A 20,388-nucleotide genomic window follows, 5' to 3' on the forward strand; every position below is an offset into this window, starting at 1 on the left:
CTCAGCCTGGGGTGGGCTCATCGCTTCTAGAGGAGGGGCCTGGTCAGCCTGGGGTGGGCTCATCGCTTCTAGAGGAGGGGCCTGGTCAGCCTGGGGTGGGCTCATCGCTTCTAGAGGAGAGGCCTGCTCAGCCTGGGGTGGGCTCATGGCTTCTAGAGGAGAGGCCTGGTCAGCCTGGGGTGGGCTCATGGCTTCTAGAGGAGAAGCCTGCTCAGCCTGGGGTGGGCTCATCGCTTCTAGAGGAGGGGCCTGGTCAGCCTGGGGTGGGCTCATCGCTTCTAGAGGAGAAGCCTGCTCAGCCTGGGGTGGGCTCATCGCTTCTAGAGGAGAGGCCTGGTCAGCCTGGGGTGGGCTCATCACTTCTAGAGGAGGCGCCTGGTCAGCCTGGGGTGGGCTCATCACTTCTAGAGGAGAGGCCTGGTCAGCCTGGGGTGGGCTCATCGCTTCTAGAGGAGAGGCCTGGTCAGCCTGGGGTGGGCTCATGGCTTCTAGACGAGGGGCCAGGACTTTGCAGGTCGAGGGTCCAGATTCCACGGCTGAGTCTCCACCACCCCTAGTAGAGTCTTCTCCTAACTTGTAGAAGCGCGCGAAGTTCTCCGAGGGTGTGGCTCCAGGATGCGGGGCGAACCCAGCCACCCGCGCCATCTCCCCAACGCGATCAGAGAATGCCTTCAACTCCTTGGACCGGAGGTCCACCAAGTACCTGGTTCGGGAAACTGCATGTGAGGAGCCTGGGCTTTGGGTCCAGCTGGGACCGGCCCCACCCCGCTCCTCTGGCTCACCGAGCTAATTCCACAACCAGGTTCCCTCCAGGGGCCACGCAAGCCCCAAGCTCAGGACTGAGAAGATGGACCATCCTGCGGAGAGAACAAGGCTAAGAATTGAGATTAGCATGGGTATGTATGGACAGAGGCCTGGAGTTGGGTGGAGACTGCGAAGCTGAAGTCCCCGGATCCTAAGAAAGAAGAAACCCGGCCCAATCTGTGAGCACACGTGTGTGAGCACACTTACCCACAGGACACGTAGAGCAGCTGGAACCGGCCCTTGTAGCAGGTCTTATGATGGAGAGTCTGAGAAGAATCGAGAGGCAGAAAATGCATGGTAAAGGGTTCTAGAGTAGGCGCTGCAAGAAAAGGGAAGAAAAAAAGGTCATCTCTGGGGCTGAAGAGATGGCTTACCTGCTAAGAGAGCTTGCTACTCTGTGCCTAGCACCAAAACTCATGTCGGTAATCTCCTCTAATTCCTTTCTGGGGATATGGCGCTCTCTTGTGGTCTCTGAAAGAGCCTACACGTGTGTGCATACATATAAATAAATCTAAATCTTTAAAAAAATTTATTGGCCGGGCGTTGGTGGCGCACGCCTTTAATCCCAGCGCTCCGGAGGCAGAGGCAGGCGGATCTCTGTGAGTTCGAGGCCAGCCTGGTCTGCAGAGCGAGTGCCAGGATAGGCTTCAAAGCTACACAGAGAAACCCTGTCTCGAAAAACTAAAAAAAGAAAAGAGAGAGAGAGAGAGAGAGAGAGAGAGAGAGAGAGAGAGAGAGAGAGACATCAACGAGAGAGAGGCCAACTGCCCAGGGATTCCAAATTAGCTACATCCAAACTTGGGAGACTAAAACAGCGCCCTATCTGAAGTTTACAACTGTTAGCTACTCACCATCCGACTCCGGAGACGGCTTCTCCTCCAGGTACCCCTGGATGGCTCTGGGGCCCCTCCAGGCGGCCACTTCTCTGAAGATCTCTGTAACATTATGCTGCGTGATCTCGCTAGCAGTCTGCCCAGAAGAAAACGGGAGGGGCCCGGTGTTAAACCAGGAACCTAACAGGTGAGCTAGATTGGCTGGGATGGGGCTTACTGTGCACAGGTGCCAGCTAGCCCCGAACTAGAATTCCTTGTCGCTTTCCCCAGGCTGGATTTAGGACTAGATCGTAGCGCTCCCAAGTGGGGGTTCAAGAGATTGGGGTCAGGGCCTGTTTCTTGGAGACACGGGGCCGAAATGAGGGGTGGAGCCCGAAAAGCACTGGCGGGGCTTGGCGGAAGGCAGGGCTTGGAAGGCAGAGGGCAGGAATTTGCCTACCGGCTTAACTCCAGACCCACCAGCCACACACCTTGACCGGTTGTCCGTTACTTGTCCTCAAGAGGCTCTGGTCGTCCGACTCGATGCCAAAAGCCACAAAGGGGCCCGTGGCGATGTCCCCCCAGTACCCGCGCGCTGCCACGCGTTCCCCACGCTGGAAAACAAAAACAAAAACGGGGAGATGACATCACAGGTGAGGTCCAAATTGGAGACCTTGACTCGTAGGTTGACCTAAAAGACGCAGAGTAAGCAAGTCTTGGGGCTTGATACGCACGTGGCTCAGGAGGCGACCCGACGCCAGGGTCCTGTTGGGCACCTGGTAAGCACTTGAGTCTCTGAGTTCAAAGGCAACACCTGTGTCCCGCCAGCGTCGGAATTCCTGGATGTGGATGACTTGGGCCTGGAATAGAGGACGGGAAAGAAGCTCCTGCTAGATCTGCCCTAGGAACCCCCATCTCTACACCTGTAGGAAGCCCTCCTCCCTCAGTCCCAGGAGTCCAGACCCCAGCCTTCCTCCCTCGGACCCGGGGAGCAAAGTCCCAGCCCTCAGGACTCAGACGCCGGCCACCTGTTCCTAGGCCTCCTCACCCCTCGGTCCTGCAGCTTCATACGCAGGTCCCAGTCGGCAACACCACGCCGGGCATCGTAGCGGGAACCCAGGTAGTGGCGCAGCCTCGAGTCCCAAAGGCGACTCATGGGAAAGACCTCGGGGCCCTTCTCTCCACCGGACCAGAAGCGGAACACGCCCTCCAGGGCATCCCGCTCGCGGAACTGCAAGCCAGGGACGCATGGAGAGAGGCAGAGATACAGGGAGGGTTCCCCTCCGTCCCATTGAGTGGGAATGATTATGGGGATGGGGGGGGGCGGGAAAGACTCAAGAGAGCAAGGGCTCCCCTCATCCCACACCCCAATAGTAGTAGTCACAGAGGCGGGATTGGGCCCTCCACACCCCAGCCTGCTCCAGCCCCTCAATTCCTCTGAAACACTCATTTCCATTCTACCCGCGGCCACCCGATGGCAGGCCAGGCTCCCTCCATCACAGAGGCGGCCAGCTGTGGCACCTTGAGCGGCCGGAGGCTGAGCCAGGGTAGTTGCTCCTCCAGGAGATCGGGTTCGGGGACCAGATGAGCCAGGCGGCTAGCCTGGGCGCGCACGAAGGCAGCTACCGAGGGTCGCAGAAGCGCGTTCCCCCACAGCTCCAGAAAGGTCTCACAGCGCTCTGGAGGGAGGCGGGAACGATGAAGTACGAGGGAAGACGTGGTGAACTTCACCAATTCAGCAACTGTGACCACCACCCAGCTGTGACCACCACCCAGCAGTGCGCACTGAAGCGAGGACTTCAGAAAGGCAAGGCAAGCTGGCCTAGGTACAGCCTCAAACATCTTTGTTTTGATTGGGTTTGGGTTTGGGTTTGGGACGGGATTTCTCTGCATAGCCCTGGCTGTCCTGGAACTCTGTTGACCAGGCTGCTCTCAAACTCACAGACATCTATCTGCCTGCCCCTGCACCACGCCCATCCCATCTCCAAAATCTTAACATCACATCGTTGGAAGGCCAGCGTCTTTGAAGGGGAAGGGAAGGGCCTTGAGTTTGGATGCTGCAGTCTGGGCACCTGACCTTGGAGCCCCATCTTCTCGGGATCCTCTAGGGCTAGGCTGACGATCAGCATGTGTCTCGCCACAGCTTCCAGATTATTCTCCAACACGTAAAACTGGAGGGAGTGACAGACAAGACAGTTCTCCAGGTCTAGGAGCCCAGAACACTAGCCTCCTGTGCCCCGCCCGCCCCCCCAGTATGGGCGGTGGAACACAACCCGGGGCCTTGCACGAGCTAAGGCTGCGGCAGCAGTCATCCACCGAACAACATTTCCCAGCGCTCTTTTTCAGGTTCTGTTATGAGGCAAGGTCTCACTGGGTGATCCCTGAACTCTGACCTTTAACTCTCTGCAGCCCAGGATGGCCTTAAACTTGAGAAGCTTCTCTCTCCTGCCTCAGCCTCCTGAGCAGCTCTGATTACAGGCATGAACTACTAGGTCCAGCTGGCCTCTTCCTTTCTTCAGCCATAAGTCTAGATTCCAGGTCATCCATCACACCATTGCTAGATACCTGGTCCTGGGCTCTCCACTGTCTGAAAGCCCAGGAGTCCCTTCCTTCCCCCAGGACATGGTTCTGAGCCCTCCAGCGTCCCCCTCCTCAGACCCCACAGCCTAGTCTCAAGTCCCTTTTCTCTAGGACCTGGAAAGTTTTTATCTCCAATCCTCTCTCCTCACAAGGGCTCAGGAACCTGGGCTCTCCATTCGTCCCGCCCCAACCACGACCCCAGAACCCCAGCTCACATTGAACCTCCGGAGAGGCCAGAGAGCCGCCCTGGACAGCGTCCGCAGCACGTGTCGCCCATCCACGGAGCCTAACAGCAGGGCATCCAACTCCGGGATCTTGTGCTCTGTCTCTGCCTGTGACTCTGGGTCCACGGGAGGACCTGGCAAGACGATAGCGGGCAGGGGCCGGCTACCTAATCTTCGTTTCCGGCAGCTGCCTTTAGAAGGCTATGAACCCAAGCAGACCTGGTACCCCAAGCCTGGATTCCAGAGGCAGCACTGTGGTATTCAATATCATCAGGGAAGATGCTAGGGGTGGCCCTCTCCCCAAGCCATTTAATTTAGGGAACACACACGCGCACGCGCTCACACACACACACACACACACACACACACACACACACACACACACACACACACCTACCATGGACACACGTGCTGTGAGGATGCGCACATCGGAATTGGAAAGGCACCTCTGTCTAGGACCGTGTGTGGTCCTAACGCACACTCACTTTCAGCCTGGAGGTCCAGCGCTGGAGACATTCCCCACCAGGACACAGAGCCGTAGCCGGCCCCGGAGCCCGCCGGTGTGGTCATCGCCCTGCGGGACAAAGATCCTGGGAACTCCACCTTTGTCCACACCATCCCTCTGTCACTGCCCCTGCGCCTCCAGGTCGAGCCCCTCACCTTTATCCTTCCAAATATCCCCAGGCGGCTCTTCTCCCGCGGAGTGCTGGGCTGAGCTACAAAAAGCCTGCCCAAACTGTCTCCCAGGGGCTCCGCCCTCTGGGAGCACTCAGCCAATGGGAGCAGGTGGTCTTGCATCGTTGTTATCAACCGACCAATGAATGTGAAAAGGTACCGCTCACTGCTAACTTTTGACCAATAGAAGCGCCGAGGGACGGCTGGGGCGTGGTCCGGAGCAGGACGCCGGACGCGGTTGTCATGACGACAGCCCGGCCCAGAGGAGGGAGGACTCTGGATCGGTCCAAATTTCTAAGAATGGAAGGGCTTAGCTGGCTGCTTCAAATTAAGTCAGACCGGAATCTTTTTCTTTTTCTTTTCTTCTGTACTTTTTAAAAAGATTTATTTATTTATTATGTGTACAACAATCTGCCCCCATATACGCCTGCACACCAGAAGAGGGAACCAGATCTCATTATAGATGGCTGTGAGCCTCCGTGTCAGCCAGTGCTCTTAACCTCTGAGCCATCTCTCCAGCCCCTGTACTTTTTTTTTTTTTCTTTCTTCTTGTTTTTTTTTTTTTTCTTGAGACAGGGTCCTTCTGTATTCCAGTTACTCCAAATTCCCGTCTCAGTCTCCTGAGTTTTGGGGTTAAAGGCGTGAGCTTTGAATGGAATCTTTATGAATCCAAATTATAGCGCGGAGCCCAGACTGTAGCCTTCAGGTCACTGTTTTCTTTTTTTCTCTTTCACACCTGGGCTCTGACCGAATACAGGCCTCACCGGGTGGAAAGCAGGACCCTGCTCAGTACATTTTCAAGAATTATGTGATCAGGCTGCTACTCACAGTCACCACTGACTATTAAATCCTTAAGGAGCGCTGTAGCAAAGACCTGTAAAGCCTGCACTCTGAAGACAGAGACAGGAGGATCAGTGGTTCAAGGCCAGCCTGGTCCACATAACTTATTCCAGGCCAGCAAAAGTCACATATTAGGAGTGTGTGTGGAGTGTGTGTGGAGTGTGTGTGTGTGTGTGTGTGTGTGTGTGTGTGTGTGTGTGTGTGTGTCCCTGGAGCTGGAGAGATGGCTCAATAGTTAAGAGCACTTACTGCCCTCCCAGAGGACTGGAGAGTTCAATTCTCAGTACCCACATCCCGGGGTCATTACTGTCTGTACCTCCAACTCCCAGGGATCTGACACCTTCTTCTGGCCTCTTTGGGAACTCGCAAATTCCCTCTCTCTCTCTCTCTCTCTCTCACACACACACACACACACACACACACACACACACACACACACAAATAAATAAATAATAAAAACTTAAAATATAGATTAAAACTCCCTCAGGGCTGGAGAGTTGGCTCAGAGGTTAAGAGCACTGGCTGCTCTTCCAGAGGTCTGAAGTTCAATTCCAGGAACCACATGACCATCTATAAGATCTCATGACCATCTATAAGATCTGGTGCCCTCTAGAACACTGTATACATATAAATAAAATCTTTAAAGAAAAATCCTCCCTCCTAGTGAGATAGCTAACATTGGTCTCTCAGACCCTAGCAATGAACAGAATTTACTAGAACACATATGGGCAACACACTCATACACGTAAAATGAAAAGAAATATATCTTTAAAAGGAAATATATGTTACACTACCATCAAATTATATAACTTGGGGGCTGGAGAGATGGCTCAGGGGTTAAGAGCACAGACTGCTCTTCCAGAGGACATGGGTTCGATTCCCAACAAACCCACTGCCTGTAACTCGAGACCTGACACCTTTACACCAATGTACATAAAATTTTAATATATATATGATATATATCATAATGTATAATTCTAGGTTCACGGTGAAGTATAAGTTAGTATCTCATTCCTTCATGTGTTCTGAACTGCGTGCATGCACGCACACGCATGTGCGGATACTTCTGCCCACAGAAATGCCGAGGCCAGAGGGAAGTGTCTGGTGTCTTCCTCTGACTTCCTTGAGAGGTGTCTCACTAGACTGGAAGTTCATCGTGCCTGTGCTGCTCGCTGCGGCTGTGTAGCTCCGCCCACCCCACCCCCCACCCCCACCCCCAGAGGTAGTGTTAGCAATGCTTTCGGCCTTGCCTGACTTTCATGTGAGTGCTCTTAGAGCACACGTCGCTGCTTTCCGTGCTGGGATAATATTCCATTCTCTTTCTCCCTTATTTGCATGTTCTCATTCTTACCATGTCATGCAAACGTCACCTCAGAAAAGATCTCCATGAACTCCCTAAATGTCTCAGCATTCACTGGACTTTTTTTTTTTAATTTTTAGATTACTTGTTTTGTTTTTGTTTTTGTTTTTTGACGGAGCAGCCCTGGCAGTCCTGGCACTCGCTCTGGAGACCAGGCTGCCCTCACACTCACAGAGATCCACCTGCCTCTGCCTCCTGAGTGCTATGACTATTGCGCACCACACCCGGCCTGCATGTATGTTTTAGCTACACGGATCTGCACCACATGTGTGTCTGTAGAGGTCAGAAGAAGGCACCAGATCTCCTGGCACTAAAATTATGAATGGTGTGATTTAATAAGTGGATGTTGGGTACCAAACCCGGGACCTCAGCAAGAGCTGCTCTTAACCACTGAACCCTCTCTCCAGACCCCAAATCTATTTCTTAATATCTGTGGGTATTTGTAATAGTTTTCTTATTGGTTTGCTTTCTTGCTGAGATGGAAAACCAGAGACCCTGAGATCTTAACCTAAATCATAACAGGTTTAGAAACTAGAGAGTTGGCCCAGCAGTTAAGAGTACTGTTGCTCTTTCAGAGAACCCAGGTTCAAGTCCCAGCAACCCCATGGTGGCTCACGGTGGTATACTAACTCTAGTCCTATGGGATCCAAATCCCTCTTCTGATCTCAGCAGGCATTAGATACACCCATGGTGCACAAACCAAGAAACAGGCAATACATTCATACACACAAAATAATAAATACATCCTTAAAAAAATACATCAAAACAGGTTCAAGTATCTAGGATTTAAGTCAAAATTTTTGGCTATATGTCTCATAGCCAGCTACATATATCTTTTTTCATTTGCCAATAAGAATAAGCATTATATTTACCAAGAGTTTGCTGTGAGAGCAATATTGGCAGTAGTGGTGGTAGTGGCTAATTGTAGATAACACTGTCTTCTTTTTTAACTTTATTTATATTTTTATGTAGGCGTGGTCTGCATGTTTGCCTGCACACCAGAAGAGGGCATCTCATTACAGATGGTTGTGAGCCACCATGTGGTTTCTGGGAATTGAACCCAGGACCTCTGAAAGAGCAGTCAGTGCTCTTAACCTCTGAGCCATCTCTCCAGCCCCGACCATATTTATTATTGGGACTGGAGAGATAGCTCAGTGGTTGACAGACTGCTCTTCCAGAGGTCCTGAGTTCAATGAGATCTGGCGCCCTCTTCTGTGCAGATATACAGGAAGCAGAATGTTGTATACATAATAAGTAAATAAAATCTTTAAAAATGATGATAAATATGGTCTTAAGAGCAATACACATAATCACAAGTAGATATTACTGCTATGACTTTGTGGAAATTTTCTACTTTTCTTTTTTCTTTTCTTTTCTTTCTTTCTTTCTTTGTTTTTTTTTTTTTTTTTTTTTTTTTTTTTTTTTTTTTTTTTTGAGACAGGGTTTCTCTGTGCAGCCCTGGCTGTCCTGGAACTTGTAGACCAGGCTGGCCTCAAAGTCACAGAGATCCGCCTGCCACTGTCTCCCGAGTGCTGGGATTAAAGGCGAGTGCCACCAATGCCCTGCAATTTTGTGGAAATTTTCTAAATCTCATGGACACTATAACCCACATAACTGGTCTGATTTCTTTGCCAGGAAGTTCGGGGGACAAATATTTACTCTTTTCCTAGTATCTGGGGATAGTTCATGCCCCAATGGAGAGCTCAGAGGGCTCAATTTCCAAACAGCATAGACCCAGCCATCATGCCAGACCCTGCCTGGGGAGAGATGAAGATGGTTAAGCAGTTGTCCTCCCAGAAATAGGATGGGAAGCGACTTGTATTGAAAGAGGGAGGGAATGGGTACCACTGGCTTTTCCTAAAGGAACTGCCTTATCGGAGGTAAGCTCGGGTGCTCGAGGACGGCGTCACCATAGATTCTCCGGAGACGTGAGTGTAGGACGGCCATGGGCTCTTGAGACTTCAGGGTGGCATGGTCATGGGCTTTCTGGAGATTTCAGTTGGAAATTTACCTACTTTGTGTCCTTGTTAAGAGTAAGTCGTGAGGAGTAAAGTCTGGGCTTGTGTCTCTTCTTGGTCCACACGTCAACAGTGGCTATACACAGAAGACCTCAGGGAGAGTGAGGTGGAAGTGAGGGGGGGGAGGAAAGAGAGAAAGTAGAAGGATGAGCATGAAAATCCATGTGCACAGGGACCTGGTGTTGCGGGCCTGTGTTCTCAGATACTAGGGACGATGAGGCAGGAGGACGACAACTTTAATGCCTGCCTAGGCTATAAAGTGATTTAGGGAGAGCCTGGGCAATTTAGGTAAAAAGATGGCTAAGGGTGAGGATCAATGGTAGAGCCCCTGCTTAGAATCCCCCAGTGAGGGGCTGGGGGCGTGGCTCAGCGGTAGAGCCCCTGCCTAGAATCCCCCAGTGAGGGGCTGGGGGCGTGGCTCAGTGGTAGAGCCCCTGCTTAGAATCCCCCAGTGAGGGGCTGGGGGCGTGGCTCAGTGGTAGAACCCCTGCCTAGAATCCCCCAGTGAGGGGCTGGGGGCGTGGCTCAGTGGTAGAACCCCTGCCTAGAATCCCCCAGTGAGGGGCTGGGGGTGTGGCTCAGTGGTCCAACTTTTACCTGGCTGGTGACCACATGGACTAATTCATGGCTAAGTGGATTCTTTCTGATTCCTCACAGCGGTTACACAATAGGTAGTATTACCATGACAACTTTTTTTTTCTTCTTATGAGGAAACCAAGGTTCAAGGGAAGAATGGAAACCTGTGTGAATGGGTTGGTGGTAGGTGAGTGGGTGGGTTTCCCTGGGTGGGTGTCCAGGGTGTTCAGTGTTACTCTGGAAGTGAGCATCATTTTTGGTGCCTGCCGCTGTGCCCTGTGCCCCGCACCCTCCGCTCCCCCCACACCCATCAAGGAGCACCAGGCCTGAGCTTCAAAGCCGCTGAGTGTTTATTTGGCCCCAGGAGCAGTACAGGGCTCAAGCTGCGTGGGAAGAGCTAAGAGATTAGGAGAAAGGAGATAACAGGCTTCTCAGCTGATTGTCAAAGCAGACGGTAGGACCCTGGGGCAGGGGACGCCAGACTTAACCACCTCCCCGCAGGACCCCTGTGGTTTCTGGGGATGGGAGTGGCGCTGGGAGTTGAAAACGTTCCCAGTGTGGAGGTAGGAATGGACACGATGTCTGTGGAGTCGGGAGAGGCAATGTGGGGAGAGCTGTAAGGGGCTGGGAGCCAGGGGGCTGGGGTCAGGCTCTTGCTTGATGGGGATCAGGGTGCAGGCACTGGCCTGGCTCGGTCAGGGGGGCGCAGGGAGTGCCACTGGGCAATGGGTCGCCTGGGGTTGGCCAACATGTCAGCCCAGTGCCTTAGGCCAGCCCCACCGACTGCCGCGCCCACCGCCACTCTCCCGATGGCCTCATTCTTGCCCAGCTTGTCATAGTCCAATACAGTCAGCTCCACCTGGACTTTCTGGAGTGGGTGGGGGGGAAAGGGAGACAGGAGGGTGAAGGATGGAGGCGTGGAGAGAGGCGCAGGGGTCATTGCCAAGGACATTCTCTTCCAGCGACCAGGCTATAAAGGGATATGGCCTCAGGAGTTTGGGGCAGGGAGGAGTGGCAGTTGGAAAAGACGAAAAGGTGCCCAGGAACTTTTGTTCCTTTGAAAAGGAAATTCTTCCTGTCTTTCCTTTTTCTACTTTAGAGAAAGCCTCACTATATAGCTCTGCCTGGCCCAGAACTCGCTCTGGAGACCAGGCTGGCCTCGAACTCACAGAGATCCTCCTGCCTCTGCCTATAGAGTGCTGGGATCAAAAGCGTGGGCCATAACACCCTGCTGAAAACGACCTTCTGCAGAGATAAACCCACAGGACCCGTTGTCCAGGGCTTGGTAGGCACCACCTTAGAGAGCAGGGCTCAGAAAAGGGACAACCAGGCATGTCCTTGACAGGGGTGCCGGAACCCATAAAGGCTTTTCTATATAAGAACTGGAAGGTCTGAGCTTGTTGGGGGCGGGGCTGTCCACACTGCAAGTCTTACTTGGGGGAGAACATGCCCATGGCCAGGTTTTAAGGTCAGGCCTCCTGGTCTCCAGAGAATGAAATGGAAGTGAACAGGATCTGGTTTCTTCAGGGACCCCCAGGCCCCTTTCCCTTTGCCACGACCATGCCTGGGGGTCTCCTGTGGTGGAAGCAGGGGCCTGGCCGCACTCACCTGCACTTGGTCACAGGGCACCTCGAAGCTGAAGGCCTCGTTGTAATAGGGGTTCAGGGTGTTCTTCTTAATGGTGGTTTTCTTCTTCCGAACCTTCTTGCCTCCCTGAAGCAGGTGTACCTTAACATAGGGATCTGGGGCAAAGAAGAGCACCCTTTAACTGCCCACTGTTGGGTTAGACCCCCATGCACCCCTCAAATTCCCCCTTTCTGGATACATCCAGTTTTGTATTCTCTCACAGCAGTATGGGGTTCTGCTATCCCCTATGAGACCCCCCCCCAGTCAAGAAGCTGTCAGCACCCTTAGGCAAACACACACCCATGTCTTGGTTGGTGTTTGTTGTTGTTTTCGTTACTCTGCTACAAGTTATCTGAGAAGAGTGAACCAAAAATGAGACAATGTCTCCATGATATTGGCCTGCAGGCAAGACAATGGGGCGTTTTCTTAATTAGGGGTTTGATGTGGGGGGGGGGGGCTAGTCCACTGTGGGTAGCGTCAACCCTGAACAAATGGCCCTGGATATATAAGAAGCAGCCATGGGGAGCAAGCCAGTAAGCTGCGCTCCTCTCTGCCCCTCCGCATCAGCTCCTGCCTCCAGGTTCCTGCTCTGCTTGAGTTCCTGCCCTGACCTCCATCAGTGATGAAATGGGACACAAGAGTTGTAAGATTAAATAAGCTTTTTCCTCCTCCCAGGTTTTCTGTTTATCATAGTCTCTATGACTACGACACACACACACACACACACACACACACACACACACACACACACCTAACATCACTTTTTGTTTCACACACACCTGAGAGCCCGCCTACATCCATCTTCTTCAGGTTTTTAGCTTCCAGGACAATGACGGTGAGCTTTCCAGCCGTGGGGACATAGCGGAGAGAGAAGCAGATGTCCCCTAGTTTCTCCTGCTAAAAGGAGGAATGGAACCTATCACCCAAATTGGGCCGCTGCCCCTCGCTGGCCCACTTTGGAATAAAATGGCCCAGAGTCAGGCACCAGGGATGTCAATATATTCCCCGGAGGCAGGAAGCTCGCCTCCTGGCACCTGAGCAAAAAAAAAGGGGGGGGCTTGCAGACTTGAAGGACTGGAAAGTCTGTGATTTCATTGGTCCAGAGGAGGAATGGGGGGGTGCGATGCTCACCTCCTCTCTGGGTGCCACCTGCAGCTCTCTCCAGGCCTGCACCGGCCGCCCCAGGTTCACGGAACTCATGGGCACCCGCACCTCCCCGATGGCATCGTTGCGGGAGAAGCGGTCGAAGTCGTACACCGCCATGACCAGCACTCTGCCCCCGAGTTCCACGTAGGGGACCTGGTGGAAGGAAACACAAAGGGGAGGGCGGGAAGTCAGAGACGTGGTGGATAGAACATTATAGTGTAGACAGATATTTCCCTGGGGATAGAACATTATAGTGTAGACAGATATTTCCCTGGGCTGCCAGCTCCCAACTAATGACACAGACACTTCTTATTAGTTACGAAGGCCCGGCCTTCAGCTCAGGCTTGTCTCAACCAGCTATTATAACTTAAATTAACCTCATTTATATTAGATTACGTTCCGCCACGCGGCATTACCTCCTTTCCATCTTGCACATCCTGCTTCCTCTCCCTGCCTGGCTAGCATCGCCTTTCTCTTTTCCCAGAGTCCTCTGTGTCCCCAGAAGGACACCCCCCACCTCCTCCCGCCTAGCTATCGGCCATCCAGCTCTTTATTAAACCAGCCACAGTGACGCATCGTCACACCGTGCACAAACACGCCACAACATGGGGCGGTGAGGTTCCAGGGAGACCCATGTGTTAGCAAAACACAAAAAGGCGCGTCCAAGGACCAAGGCAGCAGACCGCCCAGGCATGGACAGTGTTCCCAAGGATAACTCCAGGTCCCAAGGAGCAGCTTCCCACCCGCGATGCACACACAAGCTGGCAGCTGTCATCTGAGCTGGGTCTTCTTCCAGGGAAAGCTTCCAGGGGCCAGTCTTTGGCGTTCCAGGGACTAGAGGCAGGCTGAGGACCGTGGGGGTAATGACAACGGGAACTCACCTTGAAGGCGAAGGTCTCCCCAAAGTGTGGATTCAGGGTCTGCCGGTGCACCTTGGTCTCATGCCGCCTCCGCTTGTCTGGCAGCAGATAGACACTAACGTAGGGGTCCGAGGTACCTCCTAGGTCCAACGCTGCCAGTCCTTCGGCTTGCAAGATCCCCACCAGGAGCTGCAGGTGTCCAGACACCGATGAGGGACTCTCGTTTCAGCCTCACTGCCAGGGTCTCCACTACGAAGGGAGGGCTGGAGCCCCTGGGACCCTCCCGCTTCCAAAGCATTTTTTTCCTCTCCCTCACACCCACCTGGCCAGTCTGGAAGTCATAATCCAATGAATACTGCAGTCGTCCCAGCTGGTGCTTGTCTGATACCTGCTGTCCTGGCATGGATGGTGAGGGGTCCAGCTCCTCTATTTCAGGCTGAACCTGGAAAGCCAGGAGCAAGAAGGTAGAGTCTTCCCCCGAAACTAGTACCTTCCAGGCTCGGAAACCCTCTTATCTAAACTTGTTTGATTGGTAATGTCTGGAACAAGATATGGTAACAGAAAGGCAAATTATCTGTCAGCATTTGATTAGTGATGTCTGCTATGGGAATAGATATTGTGAGATACACTCTGGGACTGTTTCATGCCTACATGTCCTAATGAATGTATTGGGATAACAGAACAAATTGCCACCTTTGATCTTGCAACAGGAAAATACAAAGGAGATATTTACCATGGGCTTAACATTTAGCATGTAAGTTTTTTTTTAACCTAGGCCATAGATTCTCAAAGTGAAGTCTCCATCACAGATGAGTGGCAAAATACCGAGGTCGCCTTGTTAGGTGTTCTGATTCACTAGGTCTAGTGACATTGCATCCAAAATTTACATTGCAACCAAGTTGGAGGTGATTCTGACATAGATGGCCTTTGAAATCACCTACTTAAGGGACAGGAATGGAGGCTGGGTTGTTCCGGGACCCCAAAAAGAATCCCTGTAGGTAATAATTATAATAACAGCTACTTGTTGAGAAAAAAGGAGAGATATGAGCTGATTGCCTTGAACTGGAGGCTCACACAGATGAAAAAATGGTCCCCGGGGCTGGAAACCCAAGGCTGCCTGGCCTGCATTCCACTCTGCACTCAGAGGCCAGATTCTACCATAGCCTTTTAATTGTTTAATACTTGATTATTTTTTTTCAAGACAGGATTTCTTGTCTTGAAAAGCTTTCGAGCCTGTCCTGGAACTAGCTCATGTAGACCAGGCTGGTCTCGAACTCACGGAGATCCACCTGCCTCTGCCTCCCGAGTGCTGGGATTAAAGGTGTGCGCCACCACCACCTGAATACTTGTATATATATATATATATATATATATATATATATATATCTTAAATTATGTGGAGGCATGTGTCTTTATGCAGATATGTGCATATGAGTGCCTGTGCCCATGGGAGCCAGAGGCATTGGATACCCTGGAGCTGGAGTTACAGGTGTTGTGAGCCATCCTACACAGGTGCTGGGGACAGAACTTGGTCCTCTGGAAGAGGAGCAAGTGCTCTTAACCACTGAGACATCTCTCCATAGCCCCTAGGCTTTTATATTTGAAGGATCAGTCTAAGTCATCCATGACTTTTCCTCTGTGTGTGTGTGTGTGTGTGTGTGTGTGTGTGTGTGTGTCCATTCATGCACATACATGACATATACACTGGGTCTCTCTCTGTGTCTGTCTGTCTGTCTGTCTCTCAAACATGCTGTCATTTAGCCCAGGTTGGCCTCCAACTTGCTATGTAACCATGGATAACCTTGAATTTCTGGATCCTCCTCCCTCCACCTCCCAAGATCTGGGGTTACGGACATGCACTACCATGCCTGGTTTGTGTGGTGCAGGGGATTGACCTTGGACTTCGCACACACCAGGAAATCACTCAGCCAGCTGAGCTACATTCCCAGGTCCCTGTCCCCTTCTTGGACAAACACTACAGTAGGGCTCACGTTGGGGGATGTCCTTCTGTATATAAGTTTGTCTTATGATGAATAAAAAAACACTGTGGCCAATAGAGACAGGGAGATAGGCAGGACTAGGAGATAAGGAGAATTCTGGGAAATGTAGGCAGAGTCAGTCGCCAAATAAACCGCATAGGAGTAAGAGGTTCAGGACCCTTCTCCGGTAAGCCAAGACCACATGGAGATACAGAGATTAAAAGAAACGGGTTAATAATTAAGACAGAGCTAGCCAATAAGAAGCCCAAGCCACCGGCCAACAGTTTTATAATTAATGTAAGTCTTGTGTGTTATTTGGGGCTCTCAAGGGCAGCGGGACCCTGCCGGGACAAAGAACCGCTCATTACAGGCTCATTTGCCCTCATTACAGGGAGGGTGCTCAGCCTTCCAGACGCCTTACCATGGAGCACTGTGAGCAACTCTCTGTTGACTCACCTCAAGAAGCAATCACCAAGTCCTCAATACCCGCTCTTCCTTTGAGTAGAATGTTCTTGTCCTGGCTCTCAGCTAACTCTGTTGTTTTGGTCTAGCCACAAAAGCCACCTCCACCAGGGGACTCCCTCTGACCATCTGGGTTGTCAATACCACAATGTCTGATAGTGCCCTGCATATGACGGCATCCTGAGTATATTACTTCTCCATAATATTTAGGGTAGTGTGGCTGTAGATAGGAGTGTGCGTGCATGCGTGTGTGTGTGTGTGTGTGTGTGTGTGTGTGTGTGTGTGTGTGCCTGTGTATCTCTGTATTCTCATCTATTCCTGTGCCTGTGTGTGAAGGTCAGAGGTCAACTTTGGATGCTTCTCTCTCTTACTCTCCACCTTATTTTTTGAGACTCTCACTCAACCGAGAGTTTATCATTTCCCCTAGATTGGCTGGCCCTGGAGTTCCTGGAACATGTCCTGGAACCCTACCCTCTCCCCACCCCCAACGCAGGAGCTATAGGCGTGCACGGCCACGCCCAGCTTTTGAATGGGTAAGGGATCAGAACCCTGACCCTCAGGCTTCTTAGCAACCATTTTGCCTCCTGCGTGTTTTTTTGTTTCATTTTGTTTTACGGATTTATTTACTTTATGTGTATGAGTATTTTGCCTACATGTATGTATGTGCGACACACGTGTGCTTGGCACCCACAGAAGTCAGAAGAGGTATTGGGTCTCCTAGAACTGTAGCTTCAGGTGGATGTGAGCCGCTGAACCCGTGTCCTCTGCAAGAGTAGCAGGTGCTCTTAACCACCAAGCCGGCTTCTCAGCTCCGATTTGTTTTGTTTTGCTGTGTTTCGTGAGACAAGGTCTGGCATTGCAGGTACCATATAGCTCTGGCTGACTTTGAACTCACAGCATCCCCTACTGTCTCAGCCTCCCCACGTGCTGGGATTACACATATGCACCATCACACCCAGCTCAGACAGGAGAGTTGTTCCTAGCTCTGATCCCCAGAATCCAGTGGACAAAGAGGGATTAAGGAGTGAAGGGACCAAAGACAGAGGATAGCTGGGGACACTGCGGGGAGCAGGGGTGTGCGAAGGGTCGGGAACCTGTCCAAGTCACACCTTGTCTATGTAGCTCCGGCCCAGCTCCTTCACTTCCTGAAGATGGACTTGGGCTTGGGCCTGGCTCTTCTTGCCCATTCGTCTCCGGCAGCGCTTCCGGTAGAGACAGAAACAGCTGCTGAAGACCAGAAGGCCTGAGCCCAGCACGATGGTGGCCAGGACCCAGGCAGGTACTGCAGAAAAGTGGACACAACATACATCAAAGCTCTGGAAAAGCTGGCTGGCCGGCTCAGGTTCGATTCCGGATGGCAGCTTGAATCTTAGCCTGGTTTTCCCTGCAGCCAATTCCGTTTAGTGTAAGCCCAGGTTTTCCTTCCAACCAGTCTCACCTGTAAAGCTCAGTTGATGCTCTAACCCACGATTCGCTGCCTGGCAGCCCTGACGTCTCTACACCCGTTTTGATCTCTGCTTAACTCCTATTGCTTTTGGAAGAAGAAGCTTTGCTCGCCCCTGGGTCTCGGTTTCCATTCTCCCATTTGTAATTCCCATTCCATGCCCCACCCTTGATCCACTGACGGTTTTCCTCGAAGACCTGTCTCTCTTTTTCAGAGTTTCAGATTCTAGCCTGGGATACTGACCGACGATCCCTGCCGGATTTTCCAGCCCACCAACCCGAGCCTTTGCATCTGAGTCCCGCCCCTTGGGATCCAGCCCCGCTTTCTGCTGGCGCTGGGTTTTCTCACCTGCGCCGTGCCTGATGCGGCTCGAATCTGGAGGTGTCTCAGGCGCTGGAGACCCCGGGGTTGGGGGTTCCGGGAACATGGCGTCGGGTTCCTGCGGTGCTTCCTGCAGAGGTTCCCAAGCACCCTAACCCCCCACTCCTACCCCAAACATCCAGTGAGTTTTCCGCCCATCAGAGACTCTCGGTGCACACTGGGAGTTCATCTCAGCCTTTCCAGGCCGAGGGCTGGCTTTGGGGGGACCCAGCTCCATCCCAAAGGGACGTCCCCTCTCTGCAGACATCCCCCCCCCAAACACCCTCTTCTGCCTCTTCCCTTCCCAAGGGCTTGAACCGGAAGCGGGTGAAGGCAGGCGTGGGAACCCGCAGACCACCGTTGCCCAGAGAGACCGCCGGGCTCCAGGCAGGGTGATAGCAAGGCTGGTTGCTGGGCAACGAGCCTGTTGCCAAGACAACGGGAGGGACTGACGCACGGAAAGGAAACGAAGCCCGGGCGGTGCCGGTGCAGGGGACCCTGGACCGGGATCCCGCGGCCCAGCGAGGGTGGTGGAGGGCGGCCTGGAGTCTGTGCATCCACAGCGGCTCCTCCCTCCGCATGGGACCCCTGGCACCGCCGCTCCTGCTGGCCAAGCGGGGGACCCTGGCCCCGGCACCTCTGTTGGGCCCCCCCAGATCCTCTTGCTCACGGGCCTCGCGCGCGCCCCCCGACTCTGTCTGCACACCTGTTCTCGTGACCTAGTCGGCCCCCACTTCTCTCTAGAGCCCAGGTGGACGCCTTCCCTATGGTGGTCCCCTGCATCCTTCTCCGGTCCGCGTCTCTGCTGCCCTCTGTTGTCTGGCCCGGGTCTCTCTTGGTCTCTGCCTGCCAACCTGCTCCCTTTGTCTCCACACCTGTCTCTGTCTCCTGGCCACCCAGCAATCTCCCGGGTGGGGGCTTCTAACCTGCTGCTCAGAGCTGATCCTTGCCAGCATCCCTCCACCCAGGACGCACCCCTCCCGCCGCCTCCCCCTCCCACACACCTGGGTCCCCTCTGCGACCCGGACTGAGGATGCGGCCGGGACAGAGGGTCCCAGCAGCTCCTACCTGCTAGGTGGCTTGCACAGGACCCTCCTGGAGGCGCCGGGAGTCGTGGGCTGCCGGGACCCCGCCCCCAGCACGTGGGCGGATGGCGCTGTCCCCGGTGCTGATCTAGCTCGGCGGGGTGGGGGCGCGGCTGAGTCCAGCCAGGCTGGTGCCTGCGCCCCTGTGTGTGTGTGCGTGTGTGTGTGCGCGTGTGTATGGATGTGTGCATATGTGTGCGTGCGTGTTCTGCCCCGGAGAAAGGAGAACGCCCTGCTCCGCCCCTCGGCCCCGCCACACCCGAGAACCACCATGGCGCCCACGTACGTTGATCTTAGTACCCTAGAATGTTCTGACGTCTGGCTAAGTCATCGGACATCTACACTGAGCACCGGCCCCCGCAAGACACACACACACACACACACACACACACACACACACACACCAGACTTTTTTTTTTACAATGCAAAATAACTGGATTCCAGAACACTCGGTTTTAGGATCCCTGAGAAACCCCTCTAGAGTTCCAAGTACTCAGCTACCCAGATTCTCCAGGCAACGAATAGGAGCCTCCAGCGTTTCTGCTCTTAGACATCGCTTCGGCTTAACCAACCCCAGGAGCGAAGCCTTGCATCCCAGGCAGCAGCCAACAGAGGTCTGTACCTCAGCCCTCGCCGCGCGAACCTGTGTATGTGTGTGGGCACGCGCGTGCGCACGTGTGTTCGTGTGTGTGTGTGTGTGTGTGTGTGTGCGTGTGTGTGAAGGTCAGAAGACAACTTTGCATGTTTTCCTTCAGGTGCCATCCACCTTTTAAAAACTTAAATAACGTTTATTTATTTGTGTGGGGGAGTGGGCATGTGAAGGTCAAAAGACAGTTTGAAGGCGCTGGCTCTCTCCTACAGCCATGTGGCTTCCTGGGGATTGAACTCAGGTCACCAGTCGTTAGAGGAAGGGTCTTTTCCAGCTGAGCCACCTCAGTGTCCCTGTCCACCTTGTCTTGAGAGACGGTCTCATTGGCCCAGAACATACCAAGTAGACTAGGCTGGCTGGCCGTCAAGCCCGGCCGGGGATGTGTCTATCTCTGCCTCCTCACTTCTGCCTCTTCAAGCAAGTCCCACCACACCCAGCTTTTTCCACATGGTTTCTGGGGGCTCAAACTCAGGTTCCCATGTTTACAAAGCAAGCATTTTCCAACTGAGATATCTGCTATCCTTCCAGCCCCAGTTCTGTTTTGTTTTTTTTGTTTGTTTGTTTATTTTTTTTAGGGTGGTGGTGGAATATAATGGACCCTTCAAGTTCCCTTCATACATGTTTGTTCAGGTGTTATGATCTGAAACCCCCTCTTCTACCCCAGTATTGTCTCCAGAGACAAAAGCCTACCTTAGGGAGAATAGTAAAATAAATTACGTAGACAGAAAGAAGAACGTGCTGGCATGGGTTGTACGGAGACCACAAGCAAAGGGACTCCTCCTTCAGCCTCCAATTCATGGAGACTGGCTTGGTTTCTGAAATAAGGGGGGGGGGGACAGGTACCTGCCTGCCCTTGTTCCTCAGGTAGCAGACCTCCAGACCCTGATT

General features: G+C 52.9%; 2 protein-coding genes across 2 annotated transcripts in view; both read right to left on the reverse strand.

Annotated features, from left to right (window-relative positions):
• Positions 1 to 4,990, reverse strand: part of LOC113831488 (dynein assembly factor 3, axonemal-like) — a 5,583-nt gene extending 593 nt beyond the window's left edge. Inside the window, exons 1-11 of the mRNA XM_035449099.1 lie at positions 4,906 to 4,990; positions 4,412 to 4,554; positions 3,694 to 3,787; positions 3,138 to 3,295; positions 2,665 to 2,847; positions 2,351 to 2,476; positions 2,108 to 2,230; positions 1,656 to 1,773; positions 1,012 to 1,123; positions 783 to 857; positions 502 to 703 (exon numbers count right to left, since the gene is read on the reverse strand). Coding sequence (XP_035304990.1) covers positions 502 to 703; positions 783 to 857; positions 1,012 to 1,123; positions 1,656 to 1,773; positions 2,108 to 2,230; positions 2,351 to 2,476; positions 2,665 to 2,847; positions 3,138 to 3,295; positions 3,694 to 3,787; positions 4,412 to 4,554; positions 4,906 to 4,990 — 1,419 coding nt within the window. The remainder of the gene's footprint in view (positions 1 to 501; positions 704 to 782; positions 858 to 1,011; positions 1,124 to 1,655; positions 1,774 to 2,107; positions 2,231 to 2,350; positions 2,477 to 2,664; positions 2,848 to 3,137; positions 3,296 to 3,693; positions 3,788 to 4,411; positions 4,555 to 4,905) is intronic.
• A 5,566-nt stretch (positions 4,991 to 10,556) lies between these two features.
• Positions 10,557 to 17,833, reverse strand: LOC100765097 (synaptotagmin-5). Its single transcript, XM_027430703.2, has 8 exons — positions 17,755 to 17,833; positions 17,072 to 17,244; positions 13,844 to 13,963; positions 13,543 to 13,710; positions 12,647 to 12,814; positions 12,295 to 12,412; positions 11,498 to 11,631; positions 10,557 to 10,757 (listed from the first exon to the last, which is right to left on the reverse strand). Exons 1-8 carry the CDS (start codon positions 17,831 to 17,833, stop codon positions 10,557 to 10,559), a joined length of 1,161 nt encoding a protein of 386 aa, XP_027286504.1.
• Positions 17,834 to 20,388: the final 2,555 nt, after the last annotated feature.

This window comes from Cricetulus griseus, chromosome 9 (assembly GCF_003668045.3).
Source record: "Cricetulus griseus strain 17A/GY chromosome 9, alternate assembly CriGri-PICRH-1.0, whole genome shotgun sequence".
NCBI classification, from domain to species: domain Eukaryota; kingdom Metazoa; phylum Chordata; class Mammalia; order Rodentia; family Cricetidae; genus Cricetulus; species Cricetulus griseus.